The 14201-nt window shown below is 35.5% G+C and overlaps 1 protein-coding gene across 1 annotated transcript; it reads left to right on the forward strand.

The window, feature by feature from the left end:
• Positions 1 to 450: 450 nt before the first annotated feature.
• LOC110665662 (nuclear pore complex protein NUP1) lies at positions 451 to 9216 on the forward strand. Its single transcript, XM_021825873.2, has 9 exons — positions 451 to 830; positions 1352 to 1398; positions 2620 to 2735; positions 3194 to 3383; positions 3602 to 3904; positions 3987 to 4079; positions 4171 to 4842; positions 5145 to 5695; positions 7162 to 9216. The coding sequence occupies exons 1-9, from the start codon at positions 545 to 547 to the stop codon at positions 8783 to 8785; spliced, it is 3882 nt and encodes a 1293-aa protein (XP_021681565.2). The 5' UTR covers positions 451 to 544; the 3' UTR covers positions 8786 to 9216.
• The last annotated feature ends 4985 nt before the right edge of the window (positions 9217 to 14201 follow it).

Consider the following 14201-nt stretch of genomic DNA (forward strand, 5'->3'; position numbering starts at 1 on the left):
TATTTTAATTTAAATAATTATAATAATATTATATTATATATAAAAAATTATCACAAAAATATATGTAAAAAAATTAAATCATGAGGATGTTGTGGAAAAAGCTAGTTATTGTAAATAGATTAAGTTGAATTGATTTGATATAAATTTATTATGGGTTTTGATGAGTTTATGTTTCCTTAAGTCATTATATCGATTGGATAAATCAAACCGTATTGTGAGAGAGGATAAAAATAAATTAAGAACTAAAATCATATCAATATTTTTATTGCATCAATATATACACTAATTAATTAAAAATGTATTAATTTTAAAAAATATTAAATAAATCATAATAAAAATTGAGATGATAATAAAATTTAGTTTATTTAGTTTGGGTCACAATTTATGCACGCGCTTCTCTCTTTCTATTGTTTCCCAATTGCCATTTTTTTTTTTATTTTTCTTTCTCTGCGCAATAAATAAAGAAAAACCCTAATTAACAATGCCCATTCTCTCTCTCTAAAAAGCTCTCTCTCTATCCATCGTAACCCTAATTGGCTTTTCCATGGCGGCGGCTCGTGAACGTAATGACAATTCATATGAAGACGGAGGGGGTTTCGGCAAGTTTCGAAAGCGGCCGTTTCGAAGGGTCCAGGCTACGCCGTACGATCGGCCGCCGACCGCAATTCGAAACCCCACCCCCGCTAGTAACACCAACAACAATAATGGTTGGTTATCAAAGTTGGTGGATCCAGCACAGAGGCTCATTACTTACAGCGCTCACAAGCTTTTTGCTTCCGTTTTACGAAAACGGCTACCTCCACCTCCTCCGCCCCAGCCGCCGGAGACAGGTTCGTTCTGTAACTGTTTTCTGAGAACATTTTTTTTTGTTCTTTTTTTTATTGGAAACCATTTACTTGTTTGTTCATTTGGGGACTTCATTGTGAAATTGCTTTGGTTAGGGTTTAGTTGTTTTGCTGTTTTTGTAACTATTGGAATTAATATAACTGAGCTTTCGATTTACTAAAGTTTAGCGATTGGAGTTCTAATTGCGGATAAGAGTTTCTTAATGTCGGTGTTCTTGTTTTTGCTTTTGTTGTTGGGGAAATGGCTTTCTTTTAACTTCTGCCTGGTCTGGGATTAAGCTTAGTTGTTGTCGTTGTCTAGTGTATGCTGTGGGAGGGTTTTTTTCTCCCCCCTGCTTGATTATGCTTAGTGCCTGAAATTTATTGTTTATATGAATTGAAGATAGCAATTAATTTTAGTAAAAGCTGCACTTTTTTTAATCAATTGCTTGGTTGCTTTTATTTGTTTATATGTGAAGAAACTTTTTTTCTTTATTAGATGATGCATCTACTTGTTTTTTGAATAGAGGCAAATGGGGGAGCGCCTGATAAGCAGCGGGAAACCGTTCCTAAAGTAAGTATGAACAATCATGTAGTTCCTTTTGTCTCAATCTAGCTTCTGTCATGCTTCTAAGGCAATTTGGAATGTGGTTATATTAATTAATTGGTTAATGTGTTTATTTTGATAGATTGATTTAAATTTATGGTTAAGAAGAAAGATTAGCTTAGACAAAAATTGACGCATTTCTTAGGTGGAAAGATAATTGGCTTTGGAGTATGGGTGGGCCCATACACCATGGTGCAGGGAATAATTTTCCCAGTTAAAGATTGTTAAGCTTTGTTTCAGAGAACACTTATAAGTTCTTATATAGTTTGCCTCTTTAGTTAAAGAAACATAATCAGTAATATGCTGAAAGGGAGTTCTGAGGAGAAAGTACATGTGATATTTTCCTTTATGCATTTGTTCTTTGTTTTTTGATGACATTTACTGTTCCAAAAAAAGGTGATGATTAAACTACTGGATAATGTTCTTTGAGTTGTGAATAAGTTATTGAGCTTACACATTTTGGACAGGGTTAAAGATTGTAGGGGCAAGGAAAAAATCTTAATTGTGCTCATTATTCTTAGAAATGACTTTGGAAACCTACTACAGAGCAATTTACTCTATTTAATTTGTCTTTGAACTGATGAAAATGACTTCCTTTCTTGATTATAAGTTGTAGAGGTTTTTTAATTTAAATTTTGGAACACAATTTCTCTTCTAGTTTGATGGATTAAACAACTTTAGATGATTTCCCATGGACTGAGTTTATGAAAATTCCTCTGCTTTGTTATTAGGTTAGAAAATGCTAGGCATTATGTTATATTGGGCTGTCGGGCAACAAAAAAGGCATCTGACTTTAAAGTTAAATCCTTTTTGGGTAATGTCAATTGAAATACTACAGTTGCTGAACATGTCTGTGTGTTTTGATATGAAGACTTGCATTGGCTGTAAGCTTTTACATTCCAAGTCTGACAGTACCACTCATTTTAACTTTTGGAAATATTTTCATTTTATTTTTCAAGTTGTGATGGTGCACCTGGTCTGTCTCTTCACTGTTATAACTTGTGTACTTGTTACAGTTTTTTTAATAGTCTGTGTAAGTTGGTTGTTAAATCTTCTCTCTTGTTTAATATTGTGGAATTTTCATAGTTGTTTCATATCTTTGCAATTGTTGTCTGGTGAATTTATTAGATTATTATGTTGTGGGAATTTACTGAAATGCATGCGCTGTTTGCAAATTTATTTTTAAAGGATCCACCCGGAATACAAGGTTCAGCTGCCAATGAAATTGATAATCCAGGTGGTAGTTATGACAGGGGTGGGCTTACTGAACTAGAGCTAATTCTGAAGCAGAAGACATTTACAAGGCAAGTCATCGTAGATACACTCTATTGGTTTCAAATTGACATTATTCATGCATTGCAACTTACTGCAATCTTGCATCATCAAAACTTGCTGTTTCTTGTGTACTTATTTTTGATGCCATAATTCAAATGTATTTATAATACTTTGTCTATTAGTATATTTACTCTCCTTCATTTACTCATACATGATGCTTGTTCGTGGTTTTTGTTTATCCACATAATGATAGCCACTTTGCTTCTAATTATAATGCTGACCAAGTCCTTTGGTGAAAACTGGGCTCCTGGTTACATAATTTAAGTGTTCAAACATCATAATCTTTTTTTACTTTATTTATTGTTTTTTTTTTGTTACTTCAAACACACAAATATAGCAGCGATAGCAATTTGATTATTTTGAATAATGTTTTTTTAGCATGACCATATGTGGATGCCAAATATAACACGTGTTGATTGCTGCACAGGTCTGAGATTGATAGATTGATGGCTCTGCTGCAATCAAGAACTGTTGATGTTGATCTGCCTCTTGGGAATCAGGGAGAGAAGTCTGAAGCGATCCCTTCAAAAGGTTTTTTATCCCCAGATAGGAAGGAGTATCCAAATACGCCAATTAAAGACAATGGACTTGAGAACCCCCACATTTCAACTCCCAATGTTAGTTCAAGTGAAAATTTGCCTGTACTTGATCTCCATTCTGCTTGGCTTACAAGTGCTTTTTTGATGCTTTTGTATGATCACTTGTTTCATGGAAAATATGTGTATGTGCATATCTTATATGTGAATTCTTTTCAGGTGCATGTGGCCATGCACGCATAAATAATGGAGATGTTAACTATGGCTTTGTTTCACATTTATGGCTAAAATGTCTTCAGGTCCTTGATGAGGATGTTGCTTCACCTGCGGAGCTTGCAAAAGCTTACATGGGTAGCAGGCCTTCAAAAATATCCCCATCAGTGCTGGGTTTGTGCAGTCGACCGACTGCGGAGCATTCAATTGCGCAGATTGATCGACTGTTCCCTTCAAAGTCCCCGATCATGTCAGTTGTGCCAAGGTCTTCACGTCATGTTGTATCTGTTGAAAATGGTTTTGTCACGCCAAGATCTCGTGGTCGTTCTGCTATTTACAGCATGGCTCGAACACCATATTCCAGAGTTCACTCAACCTCTACCCTTCAGGTTGATATACTGGAAAATGCAATTATGTTTTGAATAGTGGTTTTGGATTTTGACTGTTTACATAAACTTTGCTCATTTCTAGGGTGCTGGGACAGAAACTAATGTTCTTGGTGCGCCATCATTTTCATCTCAAGGCATCTGGGGGAACAACAGATTTTCTGGATCTAAACAAGGGGTACAAGTGCAAAAGTCAAATGCGTGTCGTTGGTAGATTTCAAACACCATTTTTTAGATAGTAAAATCTTTTATTTTATTTTCTTTTGCAGGCTTTAAAGCGAAGGAGTTCAGCTCTGGATAATGATATAGGATCTGTTGGTCCTATACGCCGAATTCGTCAGAAATCTAACCTCCTGCCTTCTTCTAGCACTCTTTCTATCCGTGGAACTGGCCTTGGTTCTGATGCTGCTCAACAACCATCCTCGTCACAGAAGCTAGTTGTAGCAAGCGAAGTATCTATAGAAAATGATGATAATAGTATTCATGGTTCTAGTTCTACCTCTGTCCCCTCTAAGTCCAGTGAGATGGCTTCAAAGATATTGCAGCAACTGGATGTGTTAGTCTCATCAAGGGAGAAGTCACCTACTAAGTTGTCACCATCCATGCTACGTGGACCAGCTCTTAGAAGCCTCGAGAATGTAGATTCTTCAAAATTTCTGGAGACTGTTCAAGATAATAATAAGACAGATGTTAAACGTGATGCCTCACTACCTGATGTACGAGATTCTCTGTCTCAAGAGCAAGATAAGGTTGAGGAAAATGGTCCAAAGAAGCTCAGTGTGTCTTATGAAAAGTTAGCTTCTGCAGTAAATGGTATAGATCCCACAAATTTGGTGAAGAATAATATGTCTGATTTCAAAAATATATCTTTTCCCATGGTGAATTCTGTTGCCCAGCCCCCTTTGCAGAAGAAATGGGCTTTCCAGATGAGTGCACATGAGGTACAAACTGCCTCTGATAGTTCTTCAGTCTATTTGCTACCGTCTTTCTCTTGCCTACTCATATCTTTAATTAGTTTGTGTTTAAAATCATATCTTATGGTAGGCCAAGCAGCTGCCTTAAAACCTTTTAATGTTGCTAATGAAGTTGGTTGTGCGAAAAATGTCACCCGTGTACTAATGCAGGAGTAACAGAAAAGTGGTTGATTTGGTATCTTTAGGGATAGTGTGCATTTTGCTTTTACTTTAGTTTGTTCCTTTTGTTTCTAGTGATATCACATTAATTTTATGACTTTCTTTTGTAGGATTATCTGGAGCTTGATGATGATGACCATTTTGATAGGAGTGCATCTGCTGTGTTGGCTGAAGAGAAACAGAAGCTGGATACCACTTTAGTTGAAAGTAAGACCAGTTCTGCTGAGGCCATTACATCAGAGAAGCCTGCAGCTTTTTCTCAAGCCAAACCTGAAGCAAGTTCCATATTCAACCAAAAAACTCCAGTAGCTTCTGATGGGTCTGCATTTACTGAAAAGAACAGTGGATTTTCTGTTCCATCTGCTGCACCTTTGCCCAGTGTAACTGTCCAGCACGCTGTTGTTGTGGACAAGCAGGCAACTGTAACATCTGATAAAGCTTCATCACCAAATGAATTAAGTGCTGCTCCTCCTATACTTAACTTTGGGGACAAAATTGTTTCTCCCAAGGAACCAAATGGTATCCCATCTATATCTAATTTCAGCTCTAAAACTGTGGGTGTAGTACCACTGTTCACATTTGCTTCCACTTCATCAGTTGTGAGTGAGACTGCAGGCTTAAAGTTTGGTACTTCAAACCCTAGATCAGAAAGCTCAAGCAGGTGAGCAAGCATTTTTTAGCACTTGTGACTTTGCAAGATTTTCATTGTCTTTTGAGGCTAGGTAGTTCAAATGGGATACTATTAACATTAGTGCTTATCTCAACAAAGACGATGATTATGGAATCAATATTGATATTTGAATCTCATGTAGGCAATGACATAATTATTGCCATCTGACTTGAAGTCTTTGAAACCCTGTCTTTTGGTTCATTGGTCAAAAGAACCTTCAGTTTTGTAGAAAGTAGTAGGCGCACGTTAGCTGCTAGAAAATTTGGAGCTGGCACAAGGGACAAATTGTAGGTGTACTTGAGCAAAGTTAAGCGGACGTCTTCAAAATAAAATTGTATAATACTTTATATGAGAAAGATGTTAAAATAATAAGGAAACCCAACTAGATCTCAACTTTTATGCATTTGGCCTATTAGCTGTTGCATAAGAAATAAAATTGCAAATCCTATATATCTGAGCTATTTAATTTCTTATAACTTCTATCTATGAATACTATAGCATGCAAAATAAAGTAAATTATTCAATTGTGTAAATTGGAAAATAAATTTTCATACTCGTACTTACAAAACATACCTAATCATTAAGCAGTGGTAAGAACTAGGTTTTATCAAATAATTCGGCTCAAAATAACAAGTTTCTGAAGCATATGCTTTGTTTGTCTTCAAGTGAATAATTTTTTACAAGTTCCAGTGGAACTAGGCTTTGATACTTTTTGCCATTTTTTGGAGTTCAGCAAACTAAACTTGTAAGACTTTATACAGTTCTTCCTTTTTTTCCTGCTTGCTATCCTGTATGATTAAAATCCCAAAGAAGATTATTTTAAATCTTGGAACTTATAGGGATGTGGTGGTTAGTAAAAATTTCCTGAGCAACCTGCATTTAGTAGATGCAAGACTATGTTTTGATATCTTTAGAATTCAGTAGGACAAAGACTCTGTGCATATGGAGTTTGAAGTGCAATCTTCCTACCAATTGTCCTTCCTTGGATTCAAGAAGTAAGCAAACAATCTTGTATGACGACACACAAATTACTATATCTTTCATTATTAAATTCAGTTAACTGTCTAAAATAGATTTGACAAGAGAATATGTTGGGCTACTTGATAAAAATTTATCAATGGATTTCACCATGAACTAACATTGCAGAGCCTTTTTTAGGACAAAATCTAAATACCTTATCTTTGTAACAAGTGTATTTGGAAGCTGAAAATGATTGGCTACGCTCTTGGTGATTTCATGTTTTGTTAAATGTCTATTTTATTAATGATGCAAGTACATCTGTTAACGAATTTATTGTTCTTACGTTGTTGTGACCTTGACCAGTTTTTCTCCCTTTCTTTTTTCTTCATATTCTTTACACCTTTCTCAATTCAATTATTGTTCAGGATATTTTGTGATATTTTCCATTATCTTTGCTCTGCAATCTTATTAGATTTCCTCCCTTGTCTAATTTGCAGCTTTGCTTTTAATGCTGTTGATGCAACAAAGTCTGGTACAAAAGAGCCTGAGTCAGACAAAACTGATAATATAAACAGTTTGAAGGCTGGTGTCTTCAGTTCAAATGAAACCTTGTCTTCTTCTGTATCAACTTTCTCACCTGCAACAGGCATATTTTCATTTGGCATGGGTACCAATACTTCAAGTTTAAACGGGTCTCTTGTAGATTCTATACATTCATTTTCTTCCCCTGATCCAACTCTAGTTTCTGATAAAATTGTTGGCCAAAATTCATCTAGCAGCTATAGCAACACAGTTGTTGACAGTGGTGCCATTACCTCTACCTCTGCTATGACTACTACAAGTCCGAACACCAACAGCAGTAGCAACGTTTCTGTGTCGGCTTCAGCACCTTCCTATGAATCTAGACCTGCTTTCAAATTCGGTTCCTCATCCACTCCCAACTCATCAATAGCAGCAACTAGTGGTGTAGAATTGACAGAAATCAGGAAGGAAACAAGCTTTGGCAATCTAATGAGTGCTCCTTTTGCCAGTACATCCTCTGTGGTTACAAGCACTGGGGGCAGTCTTTTTGGTGGTACATCCTCTGCAATGATGAGCACAGGAAGTATTGTTTTAGATGGTACATCATCTGCAGTTGCCAGCACTGGAAGTAGCACTTTATTTGCTACATCTTCTTCTGTTACAAGCACAGGCAATGGTATTTTTAGTTTTAATGCTGGATCAAATACTTCAGCCGCAGCTGCAACTAATCAATCTCAGGGTTTTAATCCTTTTGGTGCCACTAGCGCTCAGGAATCTGGATCTGTATTTGCTGCTACAACTCAGAGCATGCCCATTCAATTTAGCTCATCTGCATCATCTCCTTTTGGGTTGACTGCGAATATGACCTTTTCTTCTGGAAGTTCCTTATTTAGTTCGTCAAATAATATGAATAAACTTTTCAGTTCTGGTGCTACTTTTGGACTGACTTCTACTTCTTCAGAGACTAACACTGTTGGCTCTGCTAGTAGCTCTATGTCAACAGGGTTTGGTTCTAGCTGGCAAACACCTAAATCTCCCATTTTTACTTCTGCATCTTCCTCTACTGGGTTTGCGTATGGAGCATCCTCAGCTTCTAATGCTACTAGCGCCACATCCATCATGTTTGGATCATCTGCTTCATCTGGTTCTATTTTTTCCTTAAGCTCACCTGCAGCATCTACTCCATCACAACCTGTGTTTGGTAGCCGAAATCCTGCCTTCGCATTTGGGTCATCTCCAGCGGGTAATAGTGATCAAATGAACATGGAGGATAGCATGGCTGAGGACACTGTTCAGGCAACCACATCTACAGTTCCTTTGTTTGATCAACAACCGGTTGCACCTCCATCTTCTGGCTTTGTTTTTGGCTCTACGGCTCCATCAGGAGGGAATCAATTTGGCTCAACAGCTCCCTCTGGAGCAAATCCTTTTCAATTTGCAAGCCAGTCGAATCTGGCAGCATCACAGAACCAATCTCCATTCCAGGCTTCTGGTAGTCTAGAGCTCAATGCAGGAGGGAGCTTCTCATTGGGCACTGGTGGTGGTGAAAAGTCTGGCAGAAAATTTTTGAGAGTCAGAAAAACGCAGCGGAAGAAGTGAACATCAATCATTGATGCTAAGTTGCTTTTCTCATTGCAGTCCCTGGACAGTTGCGATTGATAGACAAATAATTATAATGATGGGAGATGAACAGCATTGATGTGTTCTTGCTGTTAATCACCCAGATTATTCAGTGATGATGCAGGCAAAACCATCCTTTGAGGCTCTGGGAATGTGCTGATTCTGTATGGTCTCTAATTAGTCTTCTTGGGGGCGAATTTTATGGTTGCAAGGCAGACATAGGTTGTCACAATTTTGTACCAGTTTTCCTTAGCAAATCTAAGAATATTTGTGCTGTAGTAGTTGTAGCTCAGGATTTATTACTGGGCAATTTGCTAGCTACTGTGTTCTCTGTACTTGTCATATGTAATGTAACATAAAGAGAAATTGATGTGAATTTGCTTAAGAAAAGGTACCTTTACTGGTTGCAAGCGTGTGCTGTTTTGGTTGATCCATGGTTAAATCTAAAGCCAAACGGACAGAATTGATGGATGCTGTGGGTGATCAGATCACCTGCTGTGCTTCGATACAGTTAATTTGTTGGTGTTGATCTTGATTTGTTTGTGTGAATTGTAGCAAAAGTGCTTTACGAATTATATGTTTCATCGTGTTCTGTGCAGTTAGCGACAGAATCAGCGGTTGGAGATTTGTTTCTGCTATTTAACCAAATTATTTGACGATGGTATTATTATAAAGAGGGAGAAGAGACGAGATCGGGAATGGAAGTTACAGGTTATTGTATTGATTAGGACGTTATATACATCACGGGCATCAATTAGAGCGGAGAATCTTAAACTAAACACTGGCAGAGCGTCGGACTGCTGCAAAAGACAAAGGATAAATTACAACCAGATTATTGGGATAAAGTATAAATTACAATCAGATAATTGGGATAAATTTTAAGAGTTGTCAGGGATGTTTCCAAACTTAAAAGTATAATATATGATTCTTTAAAATTTGAAATTTTATATAGTAAAATTATTTTAATTTTCACATGCTATAGTAAAATTATTTTAATTTTCAATAACTTAACATGCTAATATAGATAATTCAGAGTGGTGATAACGTAGATAATTGTTATTATTTTTAGAAGATAAAGTCTAAAATAAACTGTTATATATTTAGCATTTTCTTATCCTGTATGACTGAGGTTCTTTCATAGTTGTGGTGTAAAAAAAAAAAGAAATTATAGTCAATTTTATCACTGTTACATGGAAGAGAGAATTGTCCACGTCTAACACTACTCTGGATTATATAAACTGACTATTGTAAGTGAAAAGGATTTAACAGTATAAAATTTCAAAGTTCAAGGGATTCTGTTTACTGTTATCAAAGGCGCGCCTCAGGCGCACCCCAGGTGCAAGGCGCCCCAGACGCTTGGGGACAACAAAGGCGCACCACTTCACCGAGGCGCACCGAGGCACGAGGAGCATCGAGGCACGCCCCAATGAGGCAAGACACTGGATATAAAGCTAGGCTGCTAGGGTTTTTTTTTTTCAAGTTTGTCCAGCAGCCAGCAAAAAGGAAAAAAAAGAAGAGGAAAAGAAGAAGAAGAAGAAGAAGAAGAAGAAGAGTGAAGGGAGAGATCAAACAAATCTGGTATGTAATTTTTCTTATTATTTTCTTATTATTATTCTTCTTCTTTTTCTTCTTTTTCTCCTCTCGCTCCCCTCTGCTCTCTTCCCCTGTGCTACATTTTTTTCTTTCTGTTTCAGTGTTTCTTTTTTTTTTTGGCTGCCAATGTCATGCTTTCTCTCTCTCTCTCTCTCTCCCTTTCCTGTACTAGGTATTCTTTTTCTGCTTCTCTTTTTTTTTTTGGGACTGCCATGCTCTCTCTCTCTCCTGCAGTGTTCCTGCATTATTTCTGCACTGCACTTTCTTTTTCTGTATTTTTTTTTACTGCCATGTTCTCTCTCTCTCTCTCTCTTTCCTACACTGTTTCTGCACTACACTTTCTTCTTCTGCATCTTTTTTTTTTTTGGCTACCAATGCCATGCTCTCTGCTCGGTTTCTGCCTTTATTAAAGACTACAATTTTTCATTTTTTTCTTTTCATGCTCTCTCCTTAGTCCTTACCCTGCAATGTTTTTCTTTTTCTTTTCTTTTTAGTATAAATATGTGATTTTGACATATTGTTTACTGTGAATATGTGAAAATATGTTGAGATTTGACCACTTGAGATGCTATTATGCTAATTCAATTACTGTTATTAGCTTTTAGTTTTATTATTGGATTAAAAATGTTTTATTACTTTATTTTCTTATTGCTAATTGTTATTAGGTCTTCTTAGAAATTATTAGAAATATTGTAATTGAGTTTGTGTTATCATAAATTATTAATTTCTATTATTATAATTGAATTATGGTACTATAAATTGGTATGTATATTATTATTGGCTTGTTGTTACTTGTTAAATTATTAATTTTCTTATCTTTTTATTTTATTTTTGCAAAGATGGAATTGGAAGCATCTACCGCTGCTAAAACTGACAATAGCAACAAAGATCCCGCATGGAAATATGTCCACTTGGTGAATCCAAACAATATAAATGATGTTGCTTGTAACTTTTGTAGCAAAGTTACAAAAGGAGGGATATTGCGAGCTAAACAGCATTTAGTTAGAGGATTTCGAAATGCTACAATGTGTAAGAAGTGTCCAACACATGTGCGTGAAGAGCTACAAGAGTAAATGCAGCAAAAGGCTTCAGCAAAGACCTTAGATAAATTGCCTAATTATAATTATAATTATAATTATAGTATAATTATAATTTTTTTTTATTTTTAATATATATTTTTTATTTTTACGCTTTGGCTCTCTCGGGCGCCTTGCGACTGCGCCTTGCGCCTGCGCTTAGGCTCCAAGACACCTTGGCGCCTTGGTGCGCCTTGAGCCTTTGATAACTATGATTCTGTTACATTTTTAAGTTTAGGGACAGTTTCGTTACAATTTCTAAAGTTCAGAGATATCTATTGAAATTTATTCAAATCATTGCGGTATAACAAAACCCATATATTAGTCCCTGATTTATTTTTTAGGAACAATTTCATTTTCAAATTTAAATTCATTTAACAAATTAGTTAATTGCAATTTAAATTTAAACAATTTAATTCCTAAGATTTTATTTTATTAACAATCTAAATTTTATATTTAAAAGAATTTATCTATTTTATATAAAATAGAAAAATTCTTTTAAATATAAAATTTAGATGTATGGACTATTTTTGTTAATAAAATAAAATTTCAAAGTTTCAAATTGAAAAACATTTAATAGAGTTAATTTAATAGAGTTAATGGTGAAGATGCATGGAATAATTTGTCAATGGAATTTAAGTTTGAGGATCAAGTTATTACTTAAAAATACAAATTAGAGATTAACCTATGAATTTTACTATACTTTAAAGATTTAATTGTAATTTATCCAAAGATAAATTCTGGTACCATTGTAATAGCAGCTGCACATCTTCAATAATTTTGCCTTCCCAAGACTCCATCATGGAGAGGAAAGAATCGCACTTTTTGTACCAGTAGAGACCTTTGAAAATGGCATTAAAAAAAAAAATCCAATGGCATTAAAGATTTTCAACTACAATTGGGTTTGAGACACTAGGAATAAATTTAAGACAATAGGCATAAAAGCTCCTGAAGAATCTCGGGTAATTATCACACAAGGTCAGTCAATTTTATAAGTCATTTCATAAAGGTCACTAAATTTTTTTTTTCCTTATTCCTTAAAGCTCACTGAACTTTAATTTGATTTTATGAAAGTTATTATGATAAGAAATTAAAAGTTTTAGATTGAACTGTTGCCTGTCAACTACTTTGCAAATAAAATTACCTAACTACCCTCCCCCCTTCCCCCCCCCCCCCCTCTTCTCTCTCTCTCTCTCTCTCTTTATCGCTCTCATATTCTATCTCTATCTCTTCTCCCTATTTCTTTCTCTCAAACATTCCACCTCTCTCCATCCTCTCTCTCTCCCTCTCTCTCTCTCTCTCTCTCTCCTTCCTCCTCCTCCTCATTCACTATTATGCTTAATTGCCCAAAATGTACAACAAAAAATACAAGACATATCCAACCATTAAAATCTCATCAATTGAAACCTCAAACCAATAAATCCAACATTCAAAATTAACAATAAACATTCAACAAATCAAAAATCAAATATGAACAGAGCATTTGTTCACCTGGTGCTGCAACGGCTAGAATAGGTAGGTTGTGTTCCCTTTTCAAGTGCTATTAATTCATCCTTTCATAACTATAGGTGACATGAAGGTGAGGGTAATGATGTGATGTGCCTGCAACCAGTTCAAAAATTTTCACAAACTTTAGAACTTTGGAGCATGACCTAAGAGTGATCAAGATGCATGAAATGCACATGGAATACAAAAATTTGGGCTGGACCTATGATCAAAACTTAAGTCTATTTGGAGTTAGGAGAATATGATCTAAAAGAGGTGTAACATGGAAGCATGAGTTGGGTTGGACATGTGGGCCTAGAAGACACAAACCAAGCCTAAAAAGGCATTGTTGGTGTGTAGATGGTTTCCTAAAGGGTTTTGGAGTTGTCTAAAATTTAGGTATGATTTTTGGAAATACCTAAGATTTAGGCTTAAATTAAGGATATGCTTATCTTATCCATCTAAGGCATACCCAATCACACCTAAGTCCTACCCAAACTTGGAAAAGAAGTCGAAGATATCTCGTCCCTACAAAAGTGACTTATTTGCATGTTTAAAGGGAGTTGATTGGCTATTTTGTGAAGATAAGCTCAAATTCCTATCTTTTAAGTAAGATTTAAGGAAGCTGATTACTATCCTACAAGACAAGTCCTACACTAAGTTGAAGAAGATAATTTCCTTTTCTATTCCTTTAAGGTGGCGTCTCACATTTGATTGGTGGAGAGAATGTATTACCTCATCATGTTATGTTTCCTAGTTAGCCTATGTCTTTATTTTTCCTAGTTTAGTTTGACGTTATTTTATTTTCCTAGTTTAGTTTGGTTTTCTTATAAATGCCTATATAAAGGCCTAAACATTCAATGTTTTTAAGTTGTTGAATTAATTCTATTAAAACTTTTGCTTTGTTTCTTCACTTATCAATTTTCTTAAAGTGTGGCGCGTGCATTGAGACTTATCACCTGTGGTGTGGCATCTGTTAGTTGTATGCCCTAGAGCGATACTTTAATGCTGTAATTTGCAATATCTAATTCCCATTAATGGAAATTATTATTTCATTTAAATTAAAAGTGTTTATATTTATTTGAATAAGTCTATTAGTACCTTATAAGAAATTCCATCTTGAGAGTTGAGAATATAAGTGATAGTATTACCTAGTATGAGTACTATAAATAATTATTCACAATCAAGGATGCTTTGTTGTGCATGATCTATTTGACTAAACTGTCATTCCTATTTGTTTC

The sequence above is a fragment of the Hevea brasiliensis genome, chromosome 14 (assembly GCF_030052815.1).
Source record: "Hevea brasiliensis isolate MT/VB/25A 57/8 chromosome 14, ASM3005281v1, whole genome shotgun sequence".
Classification (NCBI taxonomy): domain Eukaryota; kingdom Viridiplantae; phylum Streptophyta; class Magnoliopsida; order Malpighiales; family Euphorbiaceae; genus Hevea; species Hevea brasiliensis.

Bases quoted from the DNA above. Each gene is read 5' to 3' on its own strand.
- LOC110665662 (XM_021825873.2), top strand. From the start codon at position 545: ATGGCGGCGGCTCGTGAACGTAATGACAATTCATATGAAGACGGAGGG. The intron at 4,080-4,170 runs GTACAAGTGCAA...TTTCTTTTGCAG, and splicing joins TTTCTGGATCTAAACAAGGG to GCTTTAAAGCGAAGGAGTTC. The intron at 4,843-5,144 runs GTACAAACTGCC...TTTCTTTTGTAG, and splicing joins TCCAGATGAGTGCACATGAG to GATTATCTGGAGCTTGATGA.